Here is a 12,350-nt window from a genome sequence, read left to right on the forward strand (position 1 = left end):
GCCGTACCAGCTCCTCGGGGGTGCGGCTCTCCCGCTCGCCGCAGCAGCGCGGGCAGCAGCAGCAGCACAGCCCGGACCCGCACCCCGCCATCTTCCGCCGCCGCCCCTTCCCGGCCCCACCCGCCGCGCCGCGCCGCGCGTGACCCCGCCGCGGCCGCCGCCTGGCCCCACCCCCGCCGGGGCGGCGCGGAGGAGCTGAGGCCGCGGCGCCATGTCGGAGAAGGGAAAGCGCGGGGCACCACGTGACCGCCCCGCCCCGGCCGCTCTTAAAGCGCCGCGGGATGGGGCCGCCCGCGATGCGCAGCGCCTAGCACCGCCGGCAGGTGAGCGGGGCCCCGGGAAGGGCGGCCCCATCCCGCCGCCTGGGCAGCCCCCGCGGCGGGCCGAGTCGCGATGCGGGGCCAGGCTGCCGCTGCGTCCGCGGCCCGGTCTGCGCGCCGGCCGCTTCGGGCCGAGCCGCGCTCCCGGCGGGTTCAGCTGAGATGAAGGAGCGGTCGGGCTGCAGCTTGATCCCCGCCTGGCCGGCCCCGAGCCCGGCTGCGGCGCAGGGGCCCCCCGGCAGCAGGGACCCCCCCCCGGCGCTGCTGGCGCCCCTTCTCCCCCGGCAGCCCGCGGGGGTACCGGGCTCCCCCCCGCCCCCGGCCTTTCCGTGGCCGTGCCGCTGCCCCATCAGCTGCCCCGCTGGCCAGGCAGTAGGTCCAGCGGCGGGCCCCTTGTCTGCCCCGTAGGGCTGTCAGCCCGATGCCGTGGCCCAGGACAGCAAGGCCCTGGACAAGTCCCTTGTGAAGTGTACGTCCGTGCAGCCGAGTTTAGCTTGGGTGGTAAAACTAAGCTGAGGAGGATGCAGACCCCCACGCTGCGTGTGTGGGTGTCAGCTCAGGCCTGGAAGCAGTAAGAGTACCCTACAGCGAAGCAAATGGGCACATCCATGCTGATCAGCATCAGTGTGCTGGGCCACAGATCTTTGCTCTGAGCTCTGCAGTATTGTAGAGACAGAGGAGCAGGAGTGCTGACCCAACGGAGCTGATGGGCGTTGAAGATTGTCTTATTTTGCAACTGTTTTTGTTGTTTAGAAAATCTTTTTGCAATAACTGCAAGCTTCTGCCAGCAGATCTGTGATGCATCTGATGGTAAGGAAACCGTTCCAAATGCTGCTTGTAGACAAAGGTGGGGTCTTTCTCCTGTCTTTGTGGTTCTAGGTTGCCAGTAAGATAAGGACCTTTCCTCAACAGCAAGTCTCATCCTATAGAGACATTAATATGTGAACCCTTCCCCTGTGATGGGTGTTAAATCTCAAGTGGAAAAACACAGGTCCTTTGACTTGCCTACGGTGCTGTGGCACGCTTGCTAGAAGTGAGATTTTGCGAGTTGACTGCACGTGATTTTGCGCCGCTAGCTTGATCACCAACATATGCTTTGGGATAATTCTCCTAGATTAGTACCACGTGGATGTCAGGCAAAGTCTTTGAGAGAGAGCTTGGTCAGGGCTGTTACTGTGCACCCGGTTGCTTTTGCTTCACTTGTCAATGGGTCTTTGCTACTGATTTTTACCATGGCCCGCTATGTTGGTACACAAGAGATTTAAGACTCCCCTCCCAGTTCCTCTTGGCAGCAGAAGGCCTGCGCTCCATTCTCATATCTGCTGCCAGCTGGAGAGGTCCCCAGGTGGTAAAAGTAGACTTTCTCCCAAAGGGTTTTCCTTGATTGGCAACTCAGTGTAAACAGTAGAAGATGAGTTCAAAGTCTTCTTGGATGACCTAAACCCACAGAGCTTATGATAAGGACAAAGTGCGCGCTAGCTCACACAACCATTTCCTCCAAAATAGGCTGCGATGTTATGGAACGCTCAGACAATGTGCTGCTTTCCAGTGATAATTTTAAGTTCTGGCAGGTACATAAGCAAATAATGCAGATCCAAATTTTATGGTAGCTCTTCTCTAATTATCTGTAATCACTACCTAATTATTAAAGGCATAGGGTGAAACACTTTTGGGAGTTGAGCATCCTAGACCCACTCGTACCACTGACTTGCAGTGCTGTTTTCCTTTCTGTGAAGCCAAGCAAGCACAGCTGATCGTGTTGCAAGGCAGGGAGAAGGGGATGGTCTCTGCTGACCTTGTTTCCAAGCAGCCACAATTGGTGAGGAAAGCAACATGAACAGCGTATCTGGTAAAGGAAAGAGCTGAGCGTGTGCGCTCAGCACACACAGTTGTCTGTGGAGATGGTGTGTCTTGTGAAAGAAGGCTAATGGTTAGAAATGCAACTGTCTGATGCCAGCAAAGACAAAACAAAGGATGGTATTTGTGGGGATGGCCTGATCAGAGGGGATTCTTCACTTTTTTCTGACATAGGAATAGTTTGTGCATTCTTGTGTACCTGCCCTATTAGCACTTGCTGTTCTACCTATGCTGTAAAGAAGCATGGCCTTTTGGGAACAAACAGAATGGAAACTCTGAAGATGGACACAGTCCAAGAAGCAGCTGCTGTAGAGAGAAAAAAACAAAAAAAAACCCACAAAAACCCCCAAACTGCTGGCATGTCCAGCCCAAAGCCACAAGATCAAAGAGGCCCTCACCTGATGCACGTGGGTATCGTGGGTATCATGGCTTGCTAAGTTGTAGTCAGGGCAAAAGTGATGTTGACCTGACCCTTCTGAGAGCCAAATTTGACCCAGCAGGCACAGAAGAGCTGCATCAAAGTGGCATGAAGCCATCTGCTGTGTTATTTCTCTCAGCACTATCTAAACACAAGCTTTTTATTGTGTTTTCACCAGATCCCCCACTACAGCTTATAGCGAGGGCTGGCAAAAGGGACTGCTTGATGATGATTAATGTTGGGTCTTGGCATAGGCATTCTTTTTCATCATCTGCTGCCCACCCCAGCTGTAACTGCTTCTTGCTGAGATCTGTGTCCTGCCTTGTACCCACTGTGCTCCTGTTCCCCTCCTCCAGAGAGCTCACCATGGTCAATGAGACCCAGCATACCTGCAGTGCCAGTTCCAGCTCCAAGTCTGATGGTGGCAGCAGTAGTGGGAGCGAGGGCTCCAAGGACAGCTCACGCTGCTCCACCCCTGTCCTCGATGCTGACCGTCATGAGCGACTGCGGGAGAAGATGCGCCGGCGGCAGGACTCTGGAGACAAGTGGTTCTCCTTGGAGTTCTTCCCTCCACGTACAGCCAATGCTGCTGTCAATCTCATCTCCAGGTGAGGGCTGCAGGGTGGGAGAGGGGAGAGATGAAGTGTCTTTGGTGGAGGGCTGGGAAATAGTTAATGAGGCAGGCTCTGCCCCATGCTCTGTCTCCCCTTCCAGGTGACGAAGCAGGTAGTGGGGCTGTGCTTTCCTGCTGAGGAGGGTAATGGACACCAGGTAACTTGTCTTCCTTGGAGGCCCTCAAGAGTTAAGTGTCATGGTGGGGTTACTGAGGGCCAGACTGTTTCCCCTCTCCCATGCTCTGTGAAGATGGAGCAACCCCACTGTCATGCTCTGGGGCTGAAGCAGAGTGCTGGGGGACAATAGAGCAGAAAAGTACCTATTAAAAGCAGAAAATATTACTTGATGGGCAGTGTGCCAAAGTCTCTGGAACAGAGACTCCCACTTGCTTTCAGAATCATCCAGCCGCTATGGTTTGTGCCTCTGTATTACTGAGGACTACAGTTTTAGCCTCTGAGATAGGTGTCCCCATCTACATGCTAAATAAAAGGTGATAGTTCTCAGCAGAGCTAAAGGTTATCCTGGAGCCCAGTGGGGAGCCCTGGGAGCCACCATGTACTCACTCACCTGGAGGAGAAGAGGGAGTTTCATAACTCTTTGTAACTGCTGTATGCCAGTGCCAGGTTTACTTTAAACAGAAGCGCCTGTTCCAACCCAGGGCAGGAGAGACACAAGTTAGGGGAGCCTTTGTCCCTTCTGTTAGGCATGCTTGGGAACACAACAGAGATCTGTTCCATCTTTTCATATTTGTGGCCTCTGCAGTTAAAGCTGGGAACAGGGGGTTGCAGCATAGTCTCCCATCTCAAAAGGAATGGGACTTGCATTGCTGTCTATCGGAAGGCATATTACTCTAGTAGAGCATGCTGGGAGGAAGTTTATTCTACAGAGAACACTTAAATTGCCTCTTCTTCAAAGAGATTGTAAGCTCTTGCTCATACAGCCTTAAAGGATGACTTTCCTTATTTACATTGCCCACTTGCTAAACTCCTAGTTCAACACTTTTCTTGGTCTCTCCTGCTGCTGTCATCCAAGTTCTCTCTGCCTGTTGCTGGCATTCCAGCAGTGAGCAAGATACTCCAGGCACAGAGAGGGGAGTTGGCTACCTGGTAGGCTAACACAGCTCTCAAATCCACAGGTTTGACCGCATGGGAGCAGGTGGTCCACTCTTCATTGACGTGACGTGGCACCCTGCAGGGGACCCAGGATCTGACAAGGAGACCTCTTCCATTATTATTGCCAACACTGCAGTCAACTACTGTGGCCTGGAGACCATCCTGCACATGACATGCTGCAATCAGACCAAGGATGACATCACAGGACATCTGCAGAAGGCCAAGCGGCTTGGGTTGAAGAACATCATGGCACTGCGTGGAGGTGATTCCTTTTGTCCTATGATGCATAGGGCTGAGGCTGTATTGCTATTGTGTTCAATTCCAGGGTAAAAATGGAGAAATAAGATTTAGAGGCTCTTTCCACTGCAGGAATTAAATGTTGAGACTGCATTTCACCTGATCCCTTTATTAGCAGTCCCTCCGGCTCAAGGGTAGACAAAAGGAGTCCACGGGTAAAACTGCTGACTTGGGGGTTTCAACTTTGTCTTCCTTTTGATAGCAGGAGGTTTTTACAGATCTAGGAGATCTGAGTCCAGCAAACAGTTGGAGAGAGCTGTGGATTTGTTCTCTTTTCAGATCCTGTCGGTGAGGAATGGGAGGAAGAAGTAGATGGTTTCAACTATGCTGTTGACCTGGTTAAGCACATTCGCAATGAATTTGATGATTACTTTGACATCTGTGTGGCAGGTAAATGTCTTTCATTACAGAGTGTGGGGTAGGGTCCGAGATAGGGAAATCAGCTCAGCAGTCCCTCCCTGGACTTGGGCTGTAAGTGACAGTACAATCAGATTGGCTACTTTCTAATTTCTGGTGCGTTGTCCTGACCACCAGGGTTTCACTTTTCTCCCCCCTTTTCCCCAAAGGCTACCCCAAAGGTCATCCTGAAGCAGAGAGCTATGAGGCAGACCTGAGGCACCTGAAGGAGAAAGTCTTTGCTGGGGCAGACTTCATCATTACGCAGCTTTTCTTCAGATCAGAAACCTTTCTCAAGTTCATGAAGGACTGTCAAGCCATTGGCATCACCTGCCCCATTATTCCTGGCATCTTCCCTATACAGGTGAAATCGAGTAATTCTGGTTCGGGGAGGGAATAAGGATCCAGGATATTAGGTGTTTGTGGGTCAGGGCCTGAGAGAGGTCTGTAAATATCCTCCACAAAATTTCTGGGAAGTGAGGGTGCTAAATGTGATAAATCTGTAGGTGGTTTGCCAAGTTAAACTCTTAGGCATGTAACAATAAGCTTAAAAGGTTTTCTGTGCCCATATGGCAAAAAGGGCTATAAAGGACAATGGTCTACCAGTCCTAAGGTGTTAGTCATCACTGTCAGCATGCTGGGCTCAGGCAACAAGTAAAGAAATGGGAAGAAATCACCTAAAGTGACATGACCAGGACTGCGTTACCATCCTAGAGATGGGGCCTAGGAGTAGAATCCAGGAGCCCCAATTCTAAATCTCCTACCACAAAATCGAGACCAAGTACCTGTGTTACTGGGATGTCAGAAAAGGGCCTTGGAAAAATGAAAATCCCCTGCATCCTCATCCAGGGTTACCACTCCCTGCGCCAGCTGGTGAAGCTCTCCAAGCTGGAAGTGCCTCAAGAAATCAAAGATGTGATTGAACCCATCAAGGACAATGATGCAGCTATCCGGAACTATGGCGTGGAGCTGGCAGTGTCTATGTGCCGGGAGCTGTTAGATAGTGGCATGGTGCACGGGCTCCATTTTTACACCCTCAATCGGGAAGTGGCTACTACCGAAGTCCTTAAGCGCCTGGGCATATGGAAGGAAGACCCCAGGTGAGCAGAATATGCTGGCTTCTGTTAGTTCCTCTTTCACATCCATCCATCCCATCTACTGAAGGCTCAAGCAATGGATGGGTTGGCACCTCTCCTCTGCTTTTTTTTTTTTAGCACCTTTCTGCATTTAGAAATTCACCCTTCCTGCAGGTCTCTGGCAAAAGCTGGGAGGAATAGCGGGGACAGCTGAAGGAGGAATTTGTTTTAGTCAAGTGGCTTTAAAGTAGCCTGTTCTGGAACTTTAAAAACCTAAACTCTTAGAGCTGCCACTTGGAAGAAACATGTTTTTTGAGGTCTGTCACAACCCCTCTTACAGGCTAGGTGCTATGTAAGCTCCTGCTGTGGATTTCTACGGTTCTCTGCAGCTGACAAAGGGAATGTGGACTTCTCTCCGAGTCCACAGGTTTCAGCATAGACAAGAGGAGGCAAAGGAAAATGGATAGCTGTTTTTTCTTCTTGTTAAAAATAGCTTCACACAGTGCTTTTTCCCTTACCTCATCCAATTTCAAGTGTCAGTCCTGTACTTAACCATTTAATAGACACCTACTGAGCATCCTGTGAGGGAACCGAGTGGGAAAAGATTTTCCATAAAGGAAGGAGAGTTTTCTGTCCTACTTCTTGACAAACAGAACTCTTCTCAGCCCCTGTTACTTGCTCTCCCCAGAGGCAAAGTTCTCCAGGGAAAGGGCTTCCAGCCTCCGGTGGAAAGTCAGCAGAGGAACTGTGTTAATGTCTGCTCCTTCCATGCAGGCGGCCTCTGCCCTGGGCAGTCAGCGCTCACCCCAAGAGAAGAGTGGAAGATGTTCGACCAATCTTCTGGGCCTCTAGGCCAAAGAGTTACATCTATCGAACTCAAGAATGGGATGATTTCCCCAATGGCCGATGGTAAGCTGTCAGTGAGGTAGAGGTGTGGTATGAAAGCCTGTTCCACCGTTGGTCTCTGTCGTTAGCGGGTGTCCTGGGCACACTTTGGGCTTGACAGAACAGGTGGCTTCTTAACAAAGCAGTCCCCAGTTGCTTGGATTTGAATGAGTTGAGGAGAATGGCACCAAGATGTTGAGGCTTTCGGTCTCCAGGTGGATTTTGCTGGATACTTCTTGGGTGGCTGCCTTCCTGCATCTTCCTCAGTGGCCCGTTAATCCTGTGTCTGCTCCCCTTACAGGGGTAACTCCTCCTCTCCAGCCTTTGGGGAACTGAAGGACTATTACCTCTTCTACCTGAAGAGCAAGTCTCCCCGGGAGGAGCTCCTGAAGATGTGGGGAGAAGAGCTGACTGGTGAGGAAAGTGTCTTTGAGGTGTTCACATGTTACATCACTGGAGAACCCAACAAGAACGGGCACAAGGTGAGTGATGGCCCAGGAAGGGATGGTCAGTGTGGTACAGACAATAGCACATATTCCCTCTTGCTCCCAGTACCACATTGTTCTTCTAAACAAGAATTGGCACTTCCCTATCCAAAAGGACTTGCTGAGATAGTGGCTGAAGGGAATCCAGCAGCCAGAGCTAGGGCTCAATGTAAAAGAAAAGCTGCTACAGCATGACAGGACCAGTACCGATAGGAGTTGAGGATATCCTGCCCCTCAAACCAAACCTGAGAATTCTCTCCTGAAGCAGGTGTGTTTGAGACCATTAGGGCACTTCTGAGTTCCTTCAGCATCCAGATGGTAACCAAAGGGTTGTTACATCTATTGTGAGCCATCCTTTCTCCTCACGGTAGGTTACGTGTATGCCTTGGAACGATGACCCTCTTGCTACTGAAACCAACCTTCTGAAGGAGCAGCTGGAGAAGGTTAACAGACGAGGAATCCTGACCATCAACTCCCAGCCAAACATCAATGGCAAACCATCCACAGACCCCATTGTAGGCTGGGGGCCCAGTGGGGGTTATGTTTTCCAAAAGGTACTGCACTACTCTGGGCTAGGCAGCAAAGAGTTATGACCCAGTTTGGACTCTGTTAGGTAGGGAGGTCCTAGACTTTCACCCAGATAATCCTTCTGCCCACTCCTTATCTTAATGCCCTCTTGCTGAGATGAGGCAAAGCTCCTTTGGTGTCTTAAGAGACAGACTATGTCATCTCTATGGCTTACTTCATAGCTGTTTTCCCCCACTTCAAAACATCTGTTGAACATCTATAGAGTTTCTTGGTTTTACTCTTGGCAAGTAATTATTGGTAACCTCTTTCTAGAGCAGGGCTATGAAGTTTTAGATACAAACATGTGCCTGCCCACTGCATCTGATCCCATTCAGTGATGCAGGAAGCACCTAGGTTTTTCATAAAATGAGAATCAATGAGGTAGTATCTCTACCACCCAGCTTCTCATGGTAATAACTGGGCATTTAAAAATTCCCCTATCTGTCCTTCTCTAAGACAGAGTTCTCCACCAATTGCCCCCACCCCACAGCACTACTGCTGCGCTGTTCAGACACCTGCCAGGTTCCTCCTCTGGCCTGCAAGCAGTCTTATCCGCCATGCCTGCCGCCTCCTGTCATGCATTTTCAGGCCCTAGAGCCTTGCCACTAATGGCTGTGATAGGAATCTCCCATCAAGGTAAATGCCAAGCAAGTGGCTCATACTAGGAAACAAAGCAGCCTTGTTCAAAAGGGATCCAAACCGCTAAAGCCATGAGACCAGCAGATGGCAAATGCAGTTATGTTTTCAAAGGAAAAAATTCCCCCGAGGTGAGGGGAAATCCATCATCTCACACAATAGCCAGGAAATGGGGGGAGGGGAAGCAGTTGTTGGGAGCAGCCAAGCACAGAGCAGCAGTAGACGGAGCAAGTACAGAATTAGGTTGTATGAGCATACAGGGAGAATTGTGAATAAAAGATGAGGACAGGGAATGGTAGGGTGCTTGGGAGAGCCCAGCTGAGACCCCTGACTTCTGCTCCCACCAGACTGGGCTGCCTTGGCAGGACACTGCTGTTCACAGGGTATTCATGTAGAATAGAGGTCAAGCTCGGCCCTCTTCCACCCACTCTACTCTGCCTGGCACAGACTGCTTCCCAGGCACAGCAGTTGTGGTGACACTCTCTGGAGCTTGTTCCAGCCTGTCTACGTGGGTGCAAAACAGGAAGCTTGTAGCTTTCTGAGCTGGCTGCTCCTGGGCTGTCACCTCTGCTCTCAGCAACTTTTTATTATCCCCACCCCCAGCTCCCTTACTAATTTACTCTGCCCTCTGCTCAAGCCTCCTCTGTAGTACATATTTCTGGGAATGGACATACAAGTCTTACGCTGCCTGGCTTCCAAGCAGCCCAGACTCCACAGCTGTCCTCTTGGTTGCCTGTATTTGTCCCAGCCCTGCCATGAGTTAAGGGTCTTACTCCTCTTTCCCCTTCCCCATCCCTCCCTGTAGGCATACCTAGAGTTCTTCACCTCCAGTGAGATCGTCACAGCACTGCTCAAAGTGCTGAAGAAGTACGAGTTGCGAGTGAACTACCACATTGTCAATGTCAAGGTAGGCTGTTGTTTACAAGACACTTTCCTGTCACCACCTTGGGAGAGAGGCAAATATCAAAGATTCAGGTATCACTATGAACAAAGTGGGACATGAAGGCTGATGAAGGGAAGGGAAAGTGAAGCAAGTCAGCTGTGATGTGCAGCAGCTGTCTGATCTCTTAACAAGGAGAGGGTAAATGCACTTGTTCCAACTCAATCCCTCCTCCAGCAGTTGCTTCAGAAAGGTTTTCCTTCCTTTGGCAGGGCCAGAATATCACCAATGCTCCAGATCTGCAACCCAATGCTGTCACCTGGGGCATCTTCCCAGGCAGAGAGATTATCCAGCCCACTGTAGTGGACCCTGTAAGCTTCCTCTCCTGGAAGGTGAGTCCTCCCTCCTGCTGGATACATTGCTGTGATGCCCTGGAAGTTCAGAGTCTGGTTTGTTTTTAGTCTGTGACACCTCTCACAATTGAATACTGCTGTGGTATTAGCTTGCAGAGGTCCAGATATTGCTCCTCCTGCTCCCTCAGTGTAAGAACTTTGCTCCAGCAAGAGCTCTTCACGGACACCAAGTGCCCACTAACAGGAGGCTGGGGAACTACCACTGTCCCTGCACTGGCCCGCAGAGCTCTGGGCAGTAGCTCTCCCTCCCCTCCTCTTACACGCACAGGGGCAGTATTGAGCCATTTTACTGCAGACGGGTCTCCTTCCAGCTCTGGACAGTAGTTCAGGGCACTTCCCACTGACTGGAAAGCATGAGGCTCCTTGCTCAGCTCTTGCAGTTTTTACTGAGAAGAAACAGGCCACAGGCTGGCTAGGCATGTGTGACACTGGTTGTCCTAAATAAGGTAGTATGAAAATGCAGCTCTCCAACATGTGCATTACACCACTACAAACTTTTATTTTTTCCCCTTGGCAGGATGAGGCCTTTGCACTGTGGATCGAGCAATGGGCCAAGCTCTATGAAGAGGAGTCACCCTCTCGCATGATCATCCAGTACATCCATGACAACTACTACTTGGTCAACCTGGTGGACAATGACTTCCCACTTGAAAACTGCCTCTGGCAGGTTGTGGATGATACTTTTGAGCTGTTGAACTCTCCGACTCAGCAGTGAGAATTCCTCTTCTAATCCCTACTTCCTCCTTCCGTCCACTGACTGCAGGGAGAGAAAAAGCAGCTCTTGTGCTGATGGTAGACCATACACTCCTAAACCCAGTGACCAGGCTAGCTCTCTGATCTACCCACACTACATGCTCTTCTGTGCCCAATAAAAAGGCTCCCTGACCCCTTCTCACTGAACAATAGCCAGAACTACCTGAACCTCTAAGCTGAGGCTCTAGGCTGAGCTTGAAGGCCAACTCTGCAGGATGAAGAGGTGTTAATCATGGCTATGTTGATTACAGTATCAGGAGAACTTTTGTGCATCAATGTGAAAAAGCTCAGTGAGATTCTGGTAACCTTCCCATGCCAGAAGTGCTGCCCTGGGGGCAGAAACACTCCTGTCAGCAGTGCCTATGCAAGGAGATGTTTCAGTGGTTACCAACCCTGAAAAGAAGCTCAAGTAGCTTTTACATTGCACTCCTTTATAACTGATCATATCAGGCTCTCTTTTGCACTCACTCCAGATGAAGGTTCACATTTTCTCCCTAACTTTTCTCCTTTTATTGTATTTCCTGTTTTCTTTTTAATAGGAATATGTGAATTTTACTTCTGGATGAAACTGAGTAGGAATCACACTATTTCTTAGATTAAGTACAATAAAATATGCAAATACGAATGTCTCTTGTACTAGGCCATACTTTTGTAAGTAGCAAAGACTCATGTTGTTTGCAAACTGATCAGCCTAGCACAAGGGAAAGTTTTAAGAAAACCAATTTTTTTATGGGGCAGTTCTGCCTTCACTTTCAACATATGCTGTAAGTAAAGTATGGACAAAGCTTCATGGTAGAGCAAAGAAAGCTTAAATCCTAGATTTTACCAAAGCAACCAGCTACCACCTTTGGCTCAGTTCTACAAGGTCACAGGAGGTGTGGTGGTCCTTTTCCAGTGCCTGTAGGGAAAGATAGCCTATCGTTCCTGACCTAATGACTCTTAATAGCCTTAGGCCCCACAGCATTGAAATAAGGGGTTAGGGGAGCTATGGAGGCTGCTTTGTGTACTTAACAATCCTACAAAGCTACCACAGGCTAGGAAAACAAGACCTTGGGGCAGTTCCCAGTGGGATTTCAGGATCCCTGCCATGCTCTGAGCATCTCTTTCAAGCAAGCAAGGAAGAAAAGCCTTTTCCAGATTCTTCAGACCCTCTCATTACAGCTGTCTGAGACTGGGCTCATATATCCAGGGTAATTACAGGGCATCAATCACAGAAGCAAGTAATGGGAAGGTTGGGGGTCAGACACGCCTGTCTTGCCTCAGCAAAGCTTTTGGTGCTCAGCTGTTCCCAGCAGGTTTCTTCATCCCTAGCCCATTCAGCACAGAAAGGAACCAGCAGGAAGCAGTCAAGAGGTTGGCCACCCACTGAAAGGCTTAATGAAGAGCTGATGGACCTAGACAGGGGGAGGAGGTGGGAGCCATGTGGGAATCCCCCCCCCCTTGGGGGAAAAGCCAAATCTAAAAATAAAGACCTGTGTTCACACCTATCGAGGACAGTCCAGGCTTTGGAATCAACAGGATGTAGCATATGCACAGGCAGACTCCTGCATATCTCTAAGACTGATGTGTTTGCTTACTCCTCTGTGTGACACTAAACTCCTGTCCAGGAAAAATCACTGGGTAAAGGGAGAGCCTATAAG

At 50.2% G+C, this 12,350-nt stretch overlaps 2 protein-coding genes across 5 annotated transcripts in view; one reads left to right on the forward strand and one right to left on the reverse strand.

Annotated features, from left to right (window-relative positions):
• The window catches only part of CLCN6 (chloride voltage-gated channel 6), a 42,181-nt gene extending 41,966 nt beyond the window's left edge, over positions 1 to 215 (reverse strand). The window contains exon 1 of one of the 2 annotated variants that reach the window (XM_072884149.1): positions 8 to 215. In XM_072884149.1, coding sequence (XP_072740250.1) covers positions 8 to 91 — 84 coding nt within the window. In that variant the 5' untranslated portion in view covers positions 92 to 215. The remainder of the gene's footprint in view (positions 1 to 7) is intronic. The other variant, XM_072884148.1, reaches the window with a different exon arrangement.
• MTHFR (methylenetetrahydrofolate reductase) lies at positions 214 to 11,330 on the forward strand. 3 transcript variants are annotated; one of them, XM_072884155.1, is made up of 13 exons: positions 247 to 323; positions 1,074 to 1,130; positions 2,952 to 3,203; positions 4,346 to 4,584; positions 4,899 to 5,009; positions 5,186 to 5,379; positions 5,865 to 6,115; positions 6,866 to 7,000; positions 7,278 to 7,458; positions 7,833 to 8,015; positions 9,470 to 9,571; positions 9,817 to 9,936; positions 10,475 to 11,330. In XM_072884155.1, exons 3-13 carry the CDS (start codon positions 2,962 to 2,964, stop codon positions 10,670 to 10,672), a joined length of 1,956 nt encoding a protein of 651 aa, XP_072740256.1. In that variant the 5' UTR covers positions 247 to 323; positions 1,074 to 1,130; positions 2,952 to 2,961; the 3' UTR covers positions 10,673 to 11,330. The 3 variants fall into 3 exon arrangements, with proteins under 3 accessions (XP_072740254.1, XP_072740256.1, XP_072740257.1); XM_072884153.1 differs by lacking the exon at positions 1,074 to 1,130 and having other exon boundaries at positions 214 to 323; XM_072884156.1 differs by lacking the exons at positions 247 to 323; positions 1,074 to 1,130 and adding an exon at positions 3,310 to 3,366 and having other exon boundaries at positions 3,066 to 3,203.
• The last annotated feature ends 1,020 nt before the right edge of the window (positions 11,331 to 12,350 follow it).

The sequence above is a fragment of the Ciconia boyciana genome, chromosome 19 (assembly GCF_034638445.1).
Source record: "Ciconia boyciana chromosome 19, ASM3463844v1, whole genome shotgun sequence".
In the NCBI taxonomy this organism is placed as follows: Eukaryota; Metazoa; Chordata; class Aves; order Ciconiiformes; family Ciconiidae; genus Ciconia; species Ciconia boyciana.

Bases quoted from the DNA above. Each gene is read 5' to 3' on its own strand.
- MTHFR (XM_072884153.1), top strand. From the start codon at position 2,962: ATGGTCAATGAGACCCAGCATACCTGCAGTGCCAGTTCCAGCTCCAAG. The intron at 4,585-4,898 runs GTGATTCCTTTT...TTCTCTTTTCAG, and splicing joins CATCATGGCACTGCGTGGAG to ATCCTGTCGGTGAGGAATGG. The intron at 7,459-7,832 runs GTGAGTGATGGC...TCCTCACGGTAG, and splicing joins CCAACAAGAACGGGCACAAG to GTTACGTGTATGCCTTGGAA.